Source organism: Diabrotica virgifera, chromosome 9 (assembly GCF_917563875.1).
Source record: "Diabrotica virgifera virgifera chromosome 9, PGI_DIABVI_V3a".
Lineage (NCBI taxonomy): Eukaryota > Metazoa > Arthropoda > Insecta > Coleoptera > Chrysomelidae > Diabrotica > Diabrotica virgifera.
Genome location: NC_065451.1, coordinates 30,871,622 through 30,892,848, shown reverse-complemented (window position 1 = coordinate 30,892,848; position 21,227 = coordinate 30,871,622). Strand labels below are relative to the sequence as shown.

The following is a 21,227-nucleotide window of genomic DNA, read 5'->3' as shown; positions in this document are numbered from 1 at the left end:
TGTTCTTTCTACTGCACTTTTAGGATGGTGTTTTTGTGCCTTTGTGAGGTGTGTTCTTACTTTTCGCTGAAGATTCTGTATGTCCGTTTTGTCCACTTAACAATGAAAAACGAATAGCTAAGCGCGGAACATGCGTAGGTGTTCAGTGCCTTAAAAAATTTCTACTGTTAAGGTGTGAACCTTAAATAGCAGTAAATTTTAGCAGTCACCATTTAAAACTTACAGTTAAATTATGATTTAAAAAATCTATTTTTGTCTCTCTTGAAACGACTGTTTTTTTTTAGTTGGGACACTTTTCTTTCGGCTGAGCGATCTGACAGTCGACAGCGCACACTGGTGAAAACCTATTTGAATGTTACAATTGCAGCAAATAGTTTTCAACGAAACAACTTTTCAAAACACATATGAGAGTGCATACTGATGAAAAACCATTTGGATGGGAAATTTGCACTAAACAGTTTTCCATGAAGAAAGTTTTAAAGACGCATATGAGAGTGCATACTGGTAAAAAGTCTTTCACATAAAAAATATGCCCAAAACAATATTCATACAGTTCTAGTTTAAAAGCACATGTGCTAACACATTTGATAATAATTGTTATTTTAAGAATTAATTGTACAAATAATAATTAGAAGTTGCAAATAAATAGTTTATGTAAGCAATAGTGAATTTTAAATTAACAACATTGCTAAGGGTTAACAAAAGTAAATACTGTAGCAAGAAGTACCTATACAGTAACCGCCAACCTACTAGACACATAGGAACCTTAAGCTATTGTAGTCCTAGACATATAGGGTCATTCGTAAATGCATAAAGCGGTCATCAAAAAAATCATCGATTACGTTATCACGCTTAGATGGATATTGTCACTAGTAGGATATTTTAATGCCAAAAAATCGTAGTTTAAAAATAAAAATCGACAGCTTTCGGAATTTTTCCGTAACGTAGCCGGCTTACGAAATAACGAATTTATTTCTTCCATTTGCACCATACTGTATAATAAACACGAATGTCTAGTTTTTATTATTACTATATGCACGACCTAAAAAGCTTATTTCCCAAACTTATCCTATATTTGACATCTGTCATACATTATTAATTTTCATTTTTGATTTAATTATACTGATTAACAGATAATTATAATTTTAGGTTTCTCTTGCAAAGATGAGCAAACTGATGCGAATAGCCTATTAACAGATCGTGCTAGAAGTAATGCACACACTGGAAAAAAATCTTTTGCTTGTGAAGTTTGTTCCAAACAGTTTTCAACGAAACAAAACTTAATATCGCATATGAGAGTGCATACTGGTGAAAAACCATTTGAATGTGAAATTTGCACCAAACAGTTTTCAAAAAAGGGTACTTTAAAATTACATAATATGACAGTGCATACTGGTGAAAAACCATTTGGATGTAAAATTTGCACTAAACAGTTTTCAACGAAACAAATTTTAAAAACACATATGTCACTGCATACTGATGAAAAACCATTTGAATGTGAAATTTGCACCAAACAGTATTCGACGAAACAAAACTTAATATCGCATATGAGAGTGCATACTGGTGAAAAACCATTTGAATGTGAGATTTGCAACAAACTGTTTTCAACGAAACAAGTTTTAAAATCACATATCTCAGTGCATACTGGTGAAAAACCATTTGGATGTGAAATTTGCACTAAACAGTTTTCAACGAAACAAATTTTAAAAACACATATGTCACTGCATACTGATGAAAAACCATTTGAATGTGAAATTTGCACCAAACAGTATTCGACGAAACAAAACTTAATATCGCATATGAGAGTGCATACTGGTGAAAAACCATTTGAATGTGAGATTTGCAACAAACTGTTTTCAACGAAACAAGTTTTAAAAACACATATGTCACTGCATACTGATGAAAAACCATTTGAATGTGAAATTTGCACCAAACAGTATTCGACGAAACAAAACTTAATATCGCATATGAGAGTGCATACTGGTGAAAAACCATTTGAATGTGAGATTTGCAACAAACTGTTTTCAACGAAACAAGTTTTAAAATCACATATCTCAGTGCATACTGGTGAAAAACCATTTGGATGTAAAATTTGCACTAAACAGTTTTCAACGAAACAAATTTTAAAAACACATATGTCACTGCATACTGATGAAAAACCATTTGAATGTGAAATTTGCACCAAACAGTATTCGACGAAACAAAACTTAATATCGCATATGAGAGTGCATACTGGTGAAAAACCATTTGAATGTGAGATTTGCAACAAACTGTTTTCAACGAAACAAGTTTTAAAATCACATATCTCAGTGCATACTGGTGAAAAACCATTTGGATGTAAAATTTGCACTAAACAGTTTTCAACGAAACAAATTTTAAAAACACATATGTCACTGCATACTGGTGAAAAACCATTTGAATGTGAAATTTGCACCAAACAGTATTCGACGAAACAAAACTTAATATCGCATATGAGAGTGCATACTGGTGAAAAACCATTTGAATGTGAGATTTGCAACAAACTGTTTTCAACGAAACAAGTTTTAAAATCACATATCTCAGTGCATACTGGTGAAAAACCATTTGGATGTGAAATTTGCACTAAACAGTTTTCAATGAAGAAAGTTTTAAAGACGCATATGAGAGTGCATACTGGTAAAAAGTCTTTCACATAAAAAATATGCCCAAAACAATATTCATACAGTTCTAGTTTAAAAGCACATGTGCTAAGACATTTGATAATAATTGTTATTTTAAGAATTAATTGTACAAATAATAATTAGAAGTTGCAAATAAATAGTTTATATAAGCAATAGTGAATTTTAAATTAACAACATTGCTAAGAGTTAACAAAAGTAAGTACTGTAGCAAGAAGTACCTATACAGTAACCGCCAACCTACTAGACACATAGAACCTTAAGCTATTGTAGTCCTAGACATATAGGGTTATTAGTAAATGCATAAAGCGGTCATCAAAAAAATCATCGATTACGTTATCACGCTTAGATGGATATTGTCACTAGTAGGATATTTTAATGCCAAAAAATCGTAGTTTAAAAATAAAAATCGACCGCTTTCGGAATTTTTCCGTAACGTAGCCGGCTTACGAAATAACGAATTTATTTCTTTCATTTGCACCATACTGTATAATAAACACGAATGTCTAGTTTTTATTATTACTATATGCACGACCTAAAAAGCTTATTTCCCAAACTTATCCTATATTTGACATCTATCATACATTATTAATTTTCATTTTTGATTTAATTATACTGATTAACAGATAATTATAATTTTAGGTTTCTCTTGCAAAGATGAGCAAACTGATGCGAATAGCCTATTAACAGATCGTGTTAGAAGTAATGCACACACTGGAAAAAAATCTTTTGCTTGTGAAGTTTGCTCCAAACAGTTTTCAACGAAACAAAACTTAATATCGCATATGAGAGTGCATACTGGTGAAAAACCATTTGAATGTGAAATTTGCACCAAACAGTTTTCAACAAAATCACCTTTAAAAAGGCATATGAGAGTGCATACCGGTGAAAAACCATTTGAATGTGAGATTTGCAAGAAACAGTTTTCAACGAAACAAGTTTTAAAATTACATAATATGACAGTACATACTGGTGAAAAACCATTTGGATGTAAAATTTGCACTAAACAGTTTTCAACGAAACAAATTTTCAAAAGACATATGATATTGCATACTGATGAAAAACCATTTGAATGTGAAATTTGCACCAAACAGTATTCAACGAAACAAAATTTAATATCGCATATGAGAGTGCATACTGGTGAAAAACCATTTGAATGTGAAATTTGCACCAAACAGTTTCCAACAAAGGAATCTTTAAAAAGGCATATGAGAGTGCATACCGGTGAAAAACCATTTGAATGTGAGATTTGCAACAAACAGTTTTCAACAAAGGCACCTTTAAAAAGGCATATGAGAGTGCATACCGGTGAAAAACCATTTGAATGTGAGATTTGCAACAAACAGTTTTCAACGAAACAAGTTTTAAAATCACATATGACAGTGCATACTGGTGAAAAACCATTTGGATGTAAAATTTGCTCTAAACAGTTTCCAACGAAAGAAATTTTCAAAACACATATAACAATGCATACTGGTGAAAAACCATTTAAATGTGAAATTTGCTCCAAACAGTTTTTAACGAAACAAAATTTAATATCGCATATGAGAGTACATACTGGTGAAAAACCATTTGAATGTGAAATTTGCACCAAAATGTTTTCAACAAAGGCACCATTAAAAAGCCATATGAGAGTGCATACTGGTGAAAAACCATTTGAATGAAATTTTTCGACAAACTGTTTTCAATGAAGAAAATTTTATAGTCGCATATGAGATCACATGCTTGTGAAAAGCCTTTCACATTAAAAATATGCCCGAAACATTATTCATACAGTTCTAGTTTAAAACATTCGTCAATGATTGTCAGTTTAAGAATTAATTGTACCAATAATAATTAGAAGTTGTAAATAAATAGTTTATATAAAAAAATAGTGAATTTTAATTTAACAACATTGGTAAGAGTTAACAAAAGTAGACACATTACTAGACACATTGGAACCTTCAGCTATTACAGTCCTGGACCTCGATTTTTGACCCTTCGCTTCGTTATCGGACGTATTCGCTTCGTATCTGTTTAATATACGAAGCGAAGGGTCAGAAATCGAGGCCCTGGACTTCACTTGTTGCAATGTTTATTTTTATGTCTATAAACTGAATATTAACATAGAAAGTTGACAATTAATAGATCGGCTGTATTTGACGCCTCTAATTGTCATTTTGTTACTAGAGATGCATCAAGTCAAACTAGTTTGATTTTATTCAGCAAACTTGACTTGACTTGAAAACCAAACTTTTTTTGTAAAAAAGTTTGACTTGACTTGATATCGATATCTTTAGGTTTGACTTGAAATCAAACTTACTTCTTCAAACAGTTTGAATATCATATTGGGCAACGTGTTTATTTCCAATTCTCTCTGCTACTCCGCCGGTGGCGGATCTAAAAATTTGCCTTTGGGGGGGGGGGGGGGGGGGGAGACATTGATGGTCGAACAGTTTTCTTCGTTTTCTCAAACTATCATTTTAAGCGATTTTTCAGTGATTTGGTGTTTATTTAAACAAATTTGCATTTTTTTATCGTAACATATCAATGAAAAAAAAAACAATGTTTTAATAGAAGGGACTCAAAAATGTGAATATTAGGCATTATAACAAGTTTTTTATTTAAAACAAGTTTTTGATCAAATTTTAGTGTAGAAAACGTTAAAATACTGTTTTTTACATGTTCCTCCATTCCCAAAATATAAGTTCTTCGATTTGGCTGAAAATTTGCCCACACATAGCCAAAACACAGGACTTTAAGTGGTTCGAATAATTTATATAGTTTTACAATACAAGAAAAGTTAGATGCAATAATATCAGAGTCAAAATTATATATAGTCCAGTCGGGTTAGCATTTGATCTTGCATGCCGAGCTACCCAAGCAAGATTCTATTTTTCTAATCGTTAGGGGGCCGATAGTAGTGTAAATTTAAAATCGCGAACGAATTCCGCCGTTACGTTAGCCGCCATCTTGATTTTAAAGGACTGTTTTTGCTCAATATCTCCGCCATTTTTAACTTTTCGACAAAAAGAGTAAGGACTGAAATTGTTGAAAATATAATTTCCTATAATTTCTTTTATTATAATTTTTTGTGCCGTCAAAAATTGGATCAAAAACTTGTTTTTAATTAAAATAACTTGTTATAATGCGTTATAATGAATTTTTGAGTCCCTACTATTAAAACTATATTTTTAGACATATTTTTATTATACATATAAACAATGAAAATTGCAAAGTGCATAATATGTAGAAATAAAGAACAGCGTTATAAAATGACAAATAGTGAACTAATTCTTTAAAACGAAATTTAAAAGTGGCAAAAAATTCATTAAACCTACTCTATTAAAATTATTATATTTTGTTGTTATTTCATAAATTTTTGTTAAAGTAGACTAAGTTACACTTGTTATGATAAAAAAACCATTCAACGAATTTGTTTTAATCTAGTAATATTCTTTTTCTCATGATCATCTTTCAGTGCGTCACAGTTTTTCGATTTCTTTCTAACGCATTAAATTGTATATGACAGAAAAAAAGGCACGTCGAGTATTACTTTGGTAATTATTCTAGTTCGGTGATTATTCTAGTTGTCGATAGATGGCGCCATAATAAAAAAAAATATTTTTTTTTAATTAGATAATAATATTACAAATATAATCTGTATAATTTATAAGCCTATACAAATCAAAGAAAATACCATTTTATAAATTCAAGAAACACATTTGATTTGGTTTTATTCCAAATTGAAAATAAAATGTGACAACTGTCAGATTTAACTAAAATGTCATGTTAGAATAAATGTCATAAATGTGTATTATCACGGACCTACCCTTTTTCCTATCATTTGTTACGCACTGAAAAATGATCATGAAAAGGACAATAACACTCAAATAAAAATATAAAACAGTGATATTGAATATCGATAAAACGAAACTTGCAAGCAATTCTAAGCATACAGCAATCATTTTTAAGAAATTTATTACCCTGTTTTGACTATAATCTCTTCCTATATCAAGTTACTTTTATATGGAACTCATTGTATTATTAAATTTCTTATCTTAATTGGCAACTAACATGTCTATCTCAACAAAAAAGTATATCTCTACGAAATAAATTATTTTTCAAACTAGTTTGACAAACAGTTTGAATTTTCAAACCTGTACGATTGACCAGTTTGACTTGACTGATGTGTCGGAAAGATTAACTTGAAATTAAGTCAAACTCAAGTCAAGTTCAAACATTAAGTCAAACTTGTGCAACTCTATTTGTTACAGTTGTAAGAGTTTTAAAGTATTCTAATATTCTTGGTATTGAATAATAGTATATTATGGAACAAGCCTTTAATGATGCTCATTTTAAAGCGAGTATGAAAGATTCGTATAGAGTACGAGCTTCATAATGATAATTAAATGCAAGTTGTATACGCGATTTTTTCTATGATCATTCACAACAAAAAATATTCAAATTTATTAATTTTGTGATGCAAACAAATTAAGTAGTTTGACAGTTTGTTTACATATTGGGAATTGTCAAAGCGAATGTATTTGACTCGCTATTGGTCACTGCGCGTGTGCCACCTACATCGCGAATGCCATATCGCGATTCTATTGGTTAAAAATCTGTATCGTAATGAAAATAATATGTATCATAATGAAGTTCATTATGATACAGGTAGTGAAATCATAATTGATATACAGTTCATCTAATTTACTTACCGTTGCACGTCATTATCTACGTTAGAGATCTAAGTTGACATTGTTGCCCAATTACAAAAAATTCTTGAATTCATTTTTAATCAAATACATCACACAATTTTTGCGGAAGTGGATTTTACAGCAAAACCAATTAATATTCAATGTAAATAAATAACAACTTTAAAAATAGAAAACAAGAATTAAGTTATAATCTTACGTTAAAGTACATAATTAAAACAGTAAATATAATGAAACAAATACTTGTAGTAAAGAATATAAACAATATGAATTGTCATCACCGCAACTATCAAATAAATGTTACCAATTTATGCCAAAATGTCACCTCCGTTCGATTATAGTTACAGTGTATTCCGAACAAATGTGCTTCATAAAAACGCTTTATAATCCATGTCCAATAACAAATATTCAGAATTCATATCCGATATTGAACAGAATAATTATATCACCCAGTAGATCGCACGAATTTATTTGTTTTTATTTTAGATCCATTTATTTGTTTAGATCCAAATTGGTCAATTATCAACAATATAATTTGGAAATGACACGAAAGTGCTGACAAAAGTAGAATTATTTACCTTAATTAGATATACAAATCACGCGGGCCTCGCGTCACCAATGACCCAATTTAAGCTTCTATAAAACTAAGACCTGGGGCCTAGAGAAGGAGTCTACATCAGTCTTTAGCTAATCGCGTATCAGTAATTAGTCAGTGTTCGGAAATACTCCCGGGGTAGAATTACCCTAGTGTCGGTTCTATCAATAAATACCTTTATCGCTATTCGGTGTTTATATCCTTAACTTTATACAATCCATTTGTACAAATTAAATGAAACATATTATTGTGTATTTCTTTAAGCTAACATTAATAGAAATATTTAAATATTATTTCTACGCGTATATAATAAAATATGTCTAGTGGCTGCAATGCCATTGTACTCGGCAAAGTGATTATAAAAAGAACACACCTACCGCCTAAATATTTCGTGTTGGTATCATGTGACGTCACGGGCTATGACGCGAATGACGTGCAACGGTAAGTAAATTAGATGAAGTATACATAATATTATAGTACGAGAATTAAAAAAGTTATTTTAAAGCAGAGTAACAATACTATTAATTAATGTATTTTTTGCATGTAAAAAGAAATTATTTTAAATAAATAGTTTCTTGGCAGTAACATGACAGGGATGAAAGTCACATCTGAGAACGGACCGGATTAGCCCATAAGCATAGGAATTAGTTACCTACCCGTGTATCTAGTAGGGTGGCATTTACTGTATAAGTACTAGTGATGTAACGAATATTCGTATTCGCATTCGCATTCGCGAATATTCGCATGTTTTTGCCTATTCGCATTCGCATCCGCATTCGCGAAATTTGTGCGAATGTTTTGCGAATATTAAAACCAGAAAAAAAATAATTTTAAGATAATATTAGGTTAATAAAATCAAAATCTATTCACTTCTCATCTTTTTTTATTAAGAAAAGGTAACTTAACCTCAAACATGCAGCTACTCTCAAATGGAAATATGCAGGACACAACAGCAGACAAAGATACGGAAGATGGAACAAAGTCAACAAAGCGATAACTCACTGGAGACCTTGGGACTACAAAAGAGGAAGGGCAGACCACAGCCGAGATGGTCGAATAACCTAAAAAGATCAGGCCATATAATGACCAGATCGACAGCATTAGCACTGAACCGAGAAGAGTGGAAAAATAAGGGGGAGCCTACGTTCAACTTTGGACAAATGAATGGCAATAGATAGATAGAACTTAACCTTGTATAATCACATTATCAGCATTCACTTTTTTTATTATTTGGTATTATGTAATAAAGCTTAACATTCAGATTGATTTACACTAAATATCAATTAACTTTTCATTATAAATTTAGTAAACATTACAAAAATAGAAACAAATTTAAAAAAAACTGAATATTCGCATTCGCATCCGCATTCGCGAATGTCGGTAGCAGATATTCGCATTCGCATTCGTATTCGCGAATGTTCAAAAAATGACATTCGTTACATCACTAATAAGTACCTATATGAACGTGCCTTTAAAGTAACAAGGAACACAATAACATATTTGAACGAACAATCCTTAAACACATATATAAGGAGGTGATGAAAGATATAATTTTGAACTATACGCAGCATACAACGAACCCGACGTCATAACATCCATAAAGATCGGACATCTGCGCTGGATGGACCATGTTGAACGGATGTTAGAGACTGAAACATCAAAACATAATGAAGGCAAGCACCAGTAGGGAGAAGGTCAAACGGAAGACAGAAACTTAGATACATGGAACAAGTGGAACAAGATCTGAAAGTACTTGAGATTACCAACTGGAAGAACAAAGCAAGGAACAGAACAGATTGGCGGAAAATCCTAGAACAAGCCAGGACCCAAAAAGGGTTGTCGAGGTAGTAATGATGATGATGATTCAACCATAATTGTTGGTCTAATGAAAATTACATAAATGAACTATTGTTTGACGTTTCGATTTCTACTCAGGTTGTTAGGGGAGTGCATACAGTCGGAAAAATGAAAGAATACCCATGAACGAATATATAAAACACGCTGTATTTTCCTGTAACCGTGTCACAAAGAAAATTGTCCAGTGCAAGTACATGTAACAATAATTATTACATGTAGTTGCGCCGGCCAATTTTTTGTGTAACACGGTGACAGGAAAATACAGCGTGTTTTATATGTTTGTTCATGGGTATCCTTTCATTTTTCCTACTATATAGATTTTCACTTCGGAAAAAATAAAACAAGATAGAACTTTTTGTAATTTCATTAAGAAATGTTTAATAAACAACATATCAAAAAGTTCTACTCGAGAAGTGGGTGCTTCATTTTTTATTAAACAAATGAACTACGAAATTAGATGTTTTTTAAATAACTCCGAAAATATAAATTTTAGAAAAAAAACGGACTTGACCATTGAAAAATTCAGAAAATTTTACAAAAAAAACCTTATACACTGGCGAGCAAAAAATTTAGGTCACTAGGGGAATTATACACGTTTGATGCCTTGAATTTCCTAAACCTGTTGTCCGATTTGAGTCATTTTTTTTGTATCTTATAGTTTTATTATTTAAGAATCTCAATGTATTAATATTATTGCTAGACAGGTAAATGTCATTTTATACCGGGTGTAACAATCATCCTGTGTTTTTTCCTTAAAGTTCGGAACACTCTGTAGATTATTATAGCATATAGATAAAATATTGAAATTAAAACCCAATTGTAGCCTTAGGCTTTCTTAACATTTTATTCTTTGATCCATTTGCTTATGTTGGATAATAAAAAAGTTAGTTACTTCAACAACTAGCCATGTTCTTCATCAATACAGGGTGTTTCTAAATAAGTGCGACAAACTTTATGGTCTAATTCTGCATGAAAAAATAATGACTGATAGCTTTATAAAGATATGTCCACAAATGCTTCGTTTCCGAGATACGGAATGTTGAATTTTTCTTACAAACTGACAGTTTATTTGTTGCTCTAAATCCGGTTGAGATATGCAAATGAAATTTGGTAGGCTTTAAGAGGTGGTTATTGAGCATTTTTTGACATACAAATAAGAATTTTATATTCACCATTGGCGTGCTGCCGTTTTTTTCTCGGTGACATTCCAGTTCCTTTACCAGTCACTAGTTCCTAGTTCCAGTTCCTAGTTTAATTTAATAATTAGTTATTAATATTAATTAAATGTAAATATACCTTGTATATTTATCTATCAACGGTATTAATTATATTAAGTGAGGTTAAAAATTGTCGGCGACAATTTGTCAATTGTACTCGCGAACCCAACTATTATATTGATTGTTTCCCACCTTTAGACGTGTCGGACGAGTTTGGCAACTGTCACAGTGACAGTTTTAGTTGACATACTCCTCTGATATGTGTAAAGGTGGGAAACAAACTATATAATGTAAATGTATTGGTTAATATCGCTAAATCTTCCAGCTCTACTAATTTCATGTCTTTTTATCGCACAACTTAATATGTTTTCCATCTTTTGTGCTATTTTGCCGGTTATTAGCACGCTCATCACTGTATATAGTTACTGTTATGAGTTTATAGTTTAACTTTAACTGTAACTGGGCTTGCGTGTTGATAAATAAAAAAAACTTTGCTAACAATGGACATTTCGGCGGTTACCTTAACAAAGAAGTGTGTGTGTGTGTGTGTGTGTGTGATTTGTACGCACGTAAGAAGTTATACTTCTTTTATATGATTTCAACGAAATCAATATACTTTAAACAGTTTATTTATATTTTATTTAAATATTAAACTAATTTTAATACTACTTTCCAAAAATGTTTATTAAAACAATACCAAAAATTGAAAAAATAAAAGAATAAAACACACACAAACACATTGAAAAAATCCACAAAGAAATGATTTCTGAACAATTTTTGGCAAAAATTTTTAACTAAATACGTATTTTCTTAAAAAAAATTATATAATATGTACTTAAAATCATAAAATGTTTTAAAAAATAAAAGTTTGCATTGGGGATCGAACCCGTGTATATAGGGCTTTTCATTGATTGTCATTTGTTTCGAGCTCCTGTCATATGTTGTATGATCTTTGTATAATATTAATATACCTACACGGATTATACGACATATGACGTAAGCTCGAAACAAATGACTGTGAATGACAAAGTCCTGAGTGAACTGAGCCCAAAGAACTGAGTGTTTTAAACTTTTTGACAGTAGGTCATATTTGTTTATTTTGTCAATTAATCAAATTAGTTTGATTTTTGTGGAATTAAAATATTATAAATACAACAAAATATGGAGTAAGAAAACAATATTTTTGATGAATATTGGTAGACTTTTGTTGGAAATCAAATTGTTTAAATCGAAGCACTACCTACTACATTTTCCAAATAGGTATGTAATTTTTTATTACAATACTAAAACATTTACAGTTTACCTGTTATTTTTAAAAACTAACGAGCGATCCACAATTATTTGGATCAAAGCTATCGCTGCAAAGAATTACGTATGTCTTGTTTTGATATCTGAATTTATATCAATGGTTTATCAATTAATTTTGATTAACATTGTAAAACATAAAAAATCAGTTAAAACCTTTAACACATAATTTTAATCAAAAATAAAAGAAAAAACAAAATTAAAAGTAACAATAAATTAAATCAAAGAAGATGTTGTATATGTCCACCACCAACATCTCTACATAATTTTTTTTTGTTAATTTGACATACACTGACAAGTATCTGAACATAGTAAAAGTTGACGTAAACTGGAAAGTATATCTGAATTAATAATAGACATGCACTGTATGTCTCTGTCGTTCTGAGCCACCTAGGTTACAATAATTTTGGATCACACGTTATTTTAAAAGTCACTACAATATTATAAACTTACTTTTGTCTCTGTTCTCACAACAATAAAAAGCCGACATTTATTTTGTTTACCCGCATCGGCCATATTGAATAATTTTTGACAGGTCGTTGGAATACCCAATCAGAGCAAACGTAGGTATAACGTTTCATCCCCGCGTAGGGTTAAAATTTTTTGATGATTTCGCGCACATTTACATTTACTCACAATCGCGTCTAAAGAAGTATAACTTCAAAAATAACTCTTTGTTCGGCTGTTATTCTGTATTCTTTTATTGTTAGAGTTTTTCCAAAAATCGCCATTTTATTTTGTAATCAATCGAAAACTAAAGTACACTTTGTGGATGCGCTTCTCGCCTAATATGTAAGTCCACAATGTAAACAACAAAAATTTTTATATTGACAACGTCAAATTATAATTTTCATGTCAGTTGAAATTTGCTAGATGGCTAAATTGCCTTTAACTAAACCCCAATTCCATAGCAGCTTTTATTTTTTGTTGATAGTTCGATAGTGAAAAACTAAACTTATGTACAGTCCGTCCAATATACTTACCGTTGCACGTCATAGATTCAAGTCGACATTGTTGCCCAATTACAAAAAATTCTTGAATTCATTTTAAATCAAATATATCACATAATTTTTGCGGAAGTGGATTATACAACAAACAAATTAATATTCAATGTAAATACATAAAAACTTTAGAAATAGAAAACAAGAATTAAGTTTACGTTAAAGTAAATAATAAAAACAATAAATATAATAAAACAAATACTTATAGTAAAGAATATAAACAAATATGAAGTGTCATCACCGCAACTGTCAAATAGATGTTACCAATTTATGCCAAAATGTCACCTTTGTTCGATTGCAGTTAGAGTGTAATCCGAACAAGTGTAATTTATAAAAACGCTTTATATTCCACTTATACAAATTAAATAAAACAAATTAGGGTATGTTTCTTTAAATATGAATGTTTAGAAATCTTCCAATATTATACGCGTATGCATAAAATAAAATATGTCTATGGTCTGTTTTTAAACCAAGAGGAGTGATTCAAATTTACCGTGCCGTAATGCTTGTTTGTAATTGGTCCAACCTCAGGCAAGTTTACTCCACTGTTATCAAATTTTGACACTAATGACATTTATAAAATTTTGACACTTTGACATTTCACAGATTAATTTACATCAGCGATTTTTTGTGTTTTCTGAGTTACTACTTTAAATTTTAGATTGTTAGTGTGCTTTTATATAAAAACAACTGTTTTTAGAACTCTAGCGACGTATTACTATAATATAATATTTATGGATTACTGTCGAAGGCCAACATGATCAACCAAAAAACAAGATGTATTTGGTAATTTTTCTAGTGACTTTCTTGGGAGTAAATCTGTCTTTTTAGTTTACTCCTCCTGGTTTAAAAACAAACTATAGTGGCTGTAATTCCCGTGTACTCGGCTAAATGATTCTAAAAAGGAACAGACCTACCGCCTAAATATTTCGTGTTGGTATCATGTGACGTCACGGGCTATAACGCGGATGACGTGCAACGGTAAGTATATTGGACGGACTGATTATTAATTTTCATTTTTGATTGAATTATACTGATTAACAAATAATTATAATTTCAGGTTTCTCTTGCAAAGATAAACAAACTGATGCGAGTGGCATATTAACAGATCATGCTAGAAGTAATCTACACACTGGGGAAGAATCTTTTTCTTGTGAAGTTTGCACCAAACAGTTTTCAAGAAAAAATGTTTTGAGAATACATAATATGACGGTGCATGCTGGTGAAAAACCATTTCAATGTGAAATTTGCAAGAAACAGTTTTCAATTAAATTATATTTAAAATCACACATGAGAATGCATACTGGTGAAAAACCATTTGAATGTAACATTTGTACCAAACAGTTTTCAACTAAACAAGTTTTACAATCGCATATGAGAGTGCATTCTGGTGAAAGACCATTTGAATGTAAAATTTGCACCAAACAGTTTTCAACGAAACAAATTTTAAAATTACATAATATTACAGTGCATACTGATGAAAAACTATTTGGATGTGAAATTTGCACCAAACGGTTTTCAACAAAGGTTTGTTTAAACAGACATATGTCTGTGCATACTGATGAAAAACCATTTGCATGTGAAAATTGTACCAAACAGTTTACAACTAAACGACTTTTAAAATCGCACATGAGAGTGCATACGCATACTGGTGAAAAACTATTTAAATGTGAATTTTGTACCAAACAGTTTTCAACGAAACAAGTTTTGAAATTGCATTTGAGATTGCATACTGGTGAAACACCATTTGAATGTGTAATTTGCACCGAACAGTTTTCAACGAACCAAGCTTTACAATTTCATATTATGAGAGTGCACACTGTTGAAAAACCATTTGAATGTGAAAGTTGCACCAAACAGTTTTCAACAAAGGCACATTTAAAAAGGCATATGAGAGTGCATACCGGTGAAAAACCATTTAAATGTGAAATTTGCACCAAACAGTTCTCACTAAAAGCAAATTTAACAACGCATATGAAATTGCATACTGGTGACCAACCAGTTGTATGTGAAATTTGTACCAAACAGTTTTCAAGAATGGGTAGTTTAAAAAGACATATCTTATCATTACATTCTGATGACAAACCATTTAAATGTGAAATTTGCAATAAACAGTTTTCAAGAAAATTATATTTACAATCGCATATGAGTATGCATACTGATGAAAAACCATTTGAATGTGAAATTTGCACCAAGCAGTTTTCAAGACAGGGTAGTTTAAAAAGACATATGACAGTGCATACTGATACCATTTACATATGAAGTTTGCACCAAACAGTTTTCAATTAAACACATTTTAATATCGCCTATGAGAGTGTAGCTGTTACCAACCTTGTAACATATTGATAATTATAATTTCGCCTAGACGATCCTAATATATAATTTATCGCATTTTTGATAATAATGAACACACATGTATTTATTAATAAATTAATAAATACCATATTTCCTTTGACCGTCGCAAATCTCTTTGATTTGGAAATTTTTATACTATGCAAACAAGGCCATAATCTTTATTCTGAGCTATTTTGTTCTTTCTCAAACATTTTCAGTCTTTCAGTACTGATGCCGCCCGGATAACCAGATTAGGATTTTATTGGATTGGAACTAAAGGTTGTATTTACTGTAAAACTTACATTAGACACGCACAAAAGTTAATCAATTCTACCCCTCGTTTGTAAGAGACAAAAAGACTAAAAAAATTTTCTTAGTCAGGTTTAATACGTTCTCTCAGTTAGTTACCAGTCATCCTCAGAGCTAGTCGGCCACGTTTAGCCCAATTCAGAATGTGGTCTCCTGAATGACAATACAGTCTTAATTCACGGTTTACATTTCTCATTATTACTACACGGTTATTCACGCGAATTACTCATCTCTCTTTATTATAACGTATATGCTCTCTCTCTCTCCTAATCGCGGTTCACTTTACTCGCAATTCTACATAGCAAATGTATGTATGTTTTGTATTAAATCCAGTAATAGTTATTATTGTATAGTGATTGTAAATAGTGTTTGTGTTACAAAATAAAATAATTACCCCACACGTTTTATTACTCATTTCAACTCCAAATTACACCTTGCTTCGATTCGACAAAAGATAATCAGAGTCTACTTTATCAACCGCTAAAGAAGCTTTTTCCCGTCCCTGTGAAGGACAAGAGATATTCACCAGGTCCATTTAACAACTGATGGAGCCTTCTGCACATTAGTGAAATTTACAACAAACAGTTTTAAATGAAAAACATTTTAAAGACGCATATGAGAGCACATACTGTTAAAAAGCCTTTCACATAAAAAATATGCCCAAAACAATATTCACACAGTTGTAGTTTAAAATCACATGTTTCATACTCACATTAATCAATTATCATTGTAAGAAGTAATTGTACAAATGAGGCGCTCGGAGCAACAGTGACCTAACCCACAAATTGAGCATTTTTAGATTAATATATCAATAAAAGCAGTAACATTAAATCTTCGGATTAACAAGGGTCTACACAACCTACCTCCATATTTGGCTAAATGGAGCTACATAATTTGTAACGCCATCCCATAAGCATAATGGAAATCATAGATATATAATACTCTAGATTGCGCCTTACGATCTTAAAATGGGTGACGGTTGCGACAGAGATAAATGAGCCTATTTGGTCGGTAGTCTCTTTCTAATTCAAGGGGAGTATCGACGACGTCACTATCCTACTCTGCCTTCGAGTATTTTAGATGGTTTGACAGTTCGAGCGGATGGCGACGAGAACTGATCGTTTGTCTTCGGACGTGGATAATCCTGGTTCGAATCCCATACCAATCTTTACTTTTTTATTTAATCAATATTGCGTTTATTAGATATTATTACATCTCTAAAGTAAATCTATGCAAAGAAATATATAACAAATAAGAAAAACTGTGTAGGTACCTATAGATTTTTAAAAATATAAAAGCCAATGTTATTTTTTTAATAAGTTAATTGTAGAATAGTATAAAGTAATTGTTAAAAATATTCGTAAAAAATTACCAATAATTAATATCAACATAATGTACCATCGATTTATTAATTGAATCGGTCATTTCAAAAACAACATGAGTCACATATTCCTAATTTTACAGAAGAGCAAAGAAAACTAACTATATAGTCGAAAGATGGATGAAATGGATGACATCAAAATTCAGAGTTATATTGTAGTTTTGTTCCTAATGTTTTTACTGGACTGGTGTCGTTTTTGCACACAACGTTTATCTTAAAGGAGTCTATTTCTCTCAAAAAGTTAGTTTCTGAAAATTGTGGACTTTGCTGTTTTTGAAATGACCGATTCAATTATAAGTAATTAGACATTATTTTTATTTATGAAACTATTACAATTTTTTAAAAAAGTAGAAGCAAAACAAACATTCACATCATTCGAATAAGGACGAATTTATATTAATAACGAATGACTTTTATTTTACTATGCAGTTCACAAATTATGTATTCCAATATTAACTTACTATACATACATTTATTATCTGCTAGATTTACTTAGGTCCATTTTTCAGATGTAAAAATATCTAATAAACGCAACATTGATTAAATAAAAAAAGTAAAGTTGGTATGGGATTCGAACCACGATTATCCACGTCCGAAGACCAAAGACCATTTCCCGTCACCACCCGCTCCAACTGTCAACACATATTACTCGATAAAGTGGGATATTCACGTCGTCGATATTCCCCTTAAATTAAAAAGAGACTACCGACCAAATAGGCTCATTTATCTCTGTCGCAACCGTCACCCATTTTAAGATCGCAGGGCGCAATCTAGAGTATTATATATCTATGATGGAAATACAAATCTCAAGTTTTTGGGGTTAGGCTACTCTTGCTCTGAGCGCCTCAAATAATACTTCGAAGTTGTAAATTTCTTTCTTTCTCCCCTTCCTTATACCCTTTCAGGTGTCGGATTTGGGTTTAGTTTAGCTACATATTCACCCATCTCTTCCATTCTTTTCTGTCTTGTGCTATTAGTTTCATTTCTTCTAGCGTTTTCTGTTTAGTTTTTCCTGCTTCTACTATTTGCTGTATCCATTTTTTCCTCGGTCTGCCTTTTTTCTTTTTTGTAATATTCCTTGTTTCGTGAATTTTCCTTGTTAGTGTACTAGGTTTTATTCTCATCAGATGTCCGTACCAGTTTAATTGTCTATTATTTTATTCATTATCGGTTCCTGTTTAGTTATCCCTCTTATTGCCTCATTTCTTATTCTATCCCATTTGGTTTTTCCGGCTATAGCTCGTAGATGTCTCATCTCAATTGCATTTATCATACTATTACGCTTTTTCTGTAAAGTCCAATTTTCGCTCGTTTACAGTATCGTCGGTATCACAATCGTGTTATATATTTTAATTTTTGTTTCGTGGGACAATTATTTTTTCCTCAGAACTGGCGCTAGTGCGTAGTACAGTTTGTTTGATTTTTTAGTTCTGTTTGTTATTTCGAGGTCTATTTTCCCATCATTGGTAATTATACTTCCAAGATAATCATATGCGGTAACTATTTCCAGTTGAGTATTTTTGCATTTTATATTTACTTCATTTTAAAAATGAATAACCATTTTCAATTTCGTTGCAAAACGAAAATACAGCCGAACCATATTCTAGTCCAATCAGAGAGTGCTGCAAGCAACTCTACCGGTGTCGAAACTTATGGTTATTCATTTAAATGGTTATTCATTTTTTATTTGCATTTACTCTGTGTGGAGTATGAAGGGAACCATTCTCCTTGGAACTTTACCGCGCTGAGCAGATGGGACGTGAATTGTAAATTCTAGAATTCCCTCATCTTCCTTAGTCTCAGCATCCGTATGGCTTGCAAATTGTAGAAGCCTCGGAGGTGTAACCAGAGAAGGTTCCCATTGTTTTCATTCTGGTGGGATGTTCTATTCGCGGTGTGCAAGTACTTGGAAGGGAAACGAGAAACGACCGTGCGCGAGTCGCGGAGAAATATTGCAACTATCTTAAATAATTCATATCGTCAAATTGACGTATATTTCACACCTTCTGTCATTGAAGCAGAAAAATTATATATTGCTCCACAATATTGATATGATATGCAATTATTATATAAAGGTAAATTTAATTAATTGTATTTTGCTTGCAGTACTGCATTTTAGTAACTAATTTTATTTACTACATACAATTGTTTACATTTGCATAACATAACCTGCATCTTATTTTTTCTTCTTATTATTTTTTTGGACTATGGCCTTGACAATTATCCAGCAACCAGGACTAATATAATTGGCCAATATAATTAAAAGTGCGAATAAAAGTACAGAGCGTAGAAATAGAGGTCGCTTTGCCGAACTTGCACGGTCCCAATATGCCATTAGAGTGAAAACTTAGTCTTTTTACTTCATTTTCTTCATTATCGCCGATGACCATTATTTTACTTTTCTCGATGTTTATTTCCATTTTTAATTTCTTTATTTCTTTTGTCCATATGTTTATAAGTTTTTGCATTTCTGTCACGGAATCTGCTATAAGGACTATGTCATCCGCATACAATAAGGCTTCTACTTTTATTGGCTGTAATCTTTTTTATCCTATTGTTGTCTGTACTTGGATCGTTCTTTCTCCCGTATTTCTAGTCAATTCATTCATGACTATTATGAATAGTAGCGGACTAAGACTGTCTCCTTGTTTGATACCTCTTTCCCAATTGAATTCTTCAGATCTTTCTCCTGCTATCTGTACACGTCCTTTTGCTACTCTGTATATACTTTCAATTATTTTTATCAGTGTAGTTGGTACTTTCATGTTCTGCAAGCACTTCCATATAATTTTTCTTTCTATAGAGTCAAATGCTGCCCTTAAATCTATGAATGCTAGAATGAGCTTTCCCCCGAGTCAATACTTATTTCTATTATATTTCTAATGATTTAAATGTTATCGTTTGTCTGTCTTTCTGGTCTAAACGCTGCTTGTTCTTCCAGTTCTTTTTCTAGCTCTTGTCTTAGCCTCTTCTCTACTATTTTCGTGTATATTTTAAAACATACCGATGATAAACATATTGCTCTATAATTTTCGCAGTTGACGTGTTCTCCCTTTTTGTATATTGGCATTATAAGGTTATTTTGCCAGTCTTTTGGGATTTGCTGCTTTTCCCATGCCTCTTTGTATATTTTCAACAACCAGTTTATCCCTTCTTCTCCCATGTACTTGACCATTTCCGGGTCTATGTCATCATCCCCTCCAGCTTTACCTATTTTTACGTTTGATACTTCCTGTATTACTTCTTCTCTACTTATTTGCTCTAAATCTTTGTTCTCGTTATCTTGATATGTTTCATTTCTATCATCTATTGGTTCATTTCTAAATTTGTTTTCATAGTATTCTTTCCATACTTTAGCTATCTGTTCTGGATTTGTTTGGATTTGGTTTGATGTATCCCTTACGGCTGTTATTTCTTTATGTTGTCCTTTCTTCATATGTCTGATTGTTGTCGAGAAGCTTCTATTGTTTGTTACATAGTTTTCCTGTAATTCTTCTCCAAACTCTTCCCACGTGTTTGTTTTTGCTTGTCTTATGGTGTTTTTCGCTAATCGTCTCAACCTTTCTTCCTTCTTTATTTTCTTCTTTATCTTCTTCCAACTCGGTTTCAATGTTGTGTAGATTTAAATGCAACTTAACCCATTATGAGTGGTCAGGTCGGTTCGGCTCAGTCCAGCAAGCAAACGGAACGGCCGGAATAGGGCTTTTCATGCACAATCATTTGTTTCGAGCTTCTGTCATAATATGTCGTATAATTCATGTATATTAATGTTATCCACAGATTATACAACACATGACAGAAGCTCGGAACAAATGACAATTGATGAAAAGCCCTATTCTCCGAGGAGAATAAAATCCGTTGAAGTCGAACGGCCAGT

General features: G+C 31.7%; 1 protein-coding gene across 6 annotated transcripts in view; it reads left to right on the top strand.

Moving 5' to 3' along the window:
• The window catches only part of LOC126892624 (zinc finger protein OZF-like), a 151,450-nt gene that overhangs the window by 74,980 nt on the left and 55,243 nt on the right, over positions 1-21,227 (top strand). The window contains exon 2 of one of the 6 annotated variants that reach the window (XM_050662243.1): positions 14,387-16,361. The exons of 3 other annotated variants lie outside the window; for them this stretch is intronic. In XM_050662243.1, coding sequence (XP_050518200.1) covers positions 14,387-15,588 — 1,202 coding nt within the window. In that variant the 3' untranslated portion in view covers positions 15,589-16,361. 2 more of the 6 variants (XM_050662244.1, XM_050662237.1) reach the window with 2 other exon arrangements.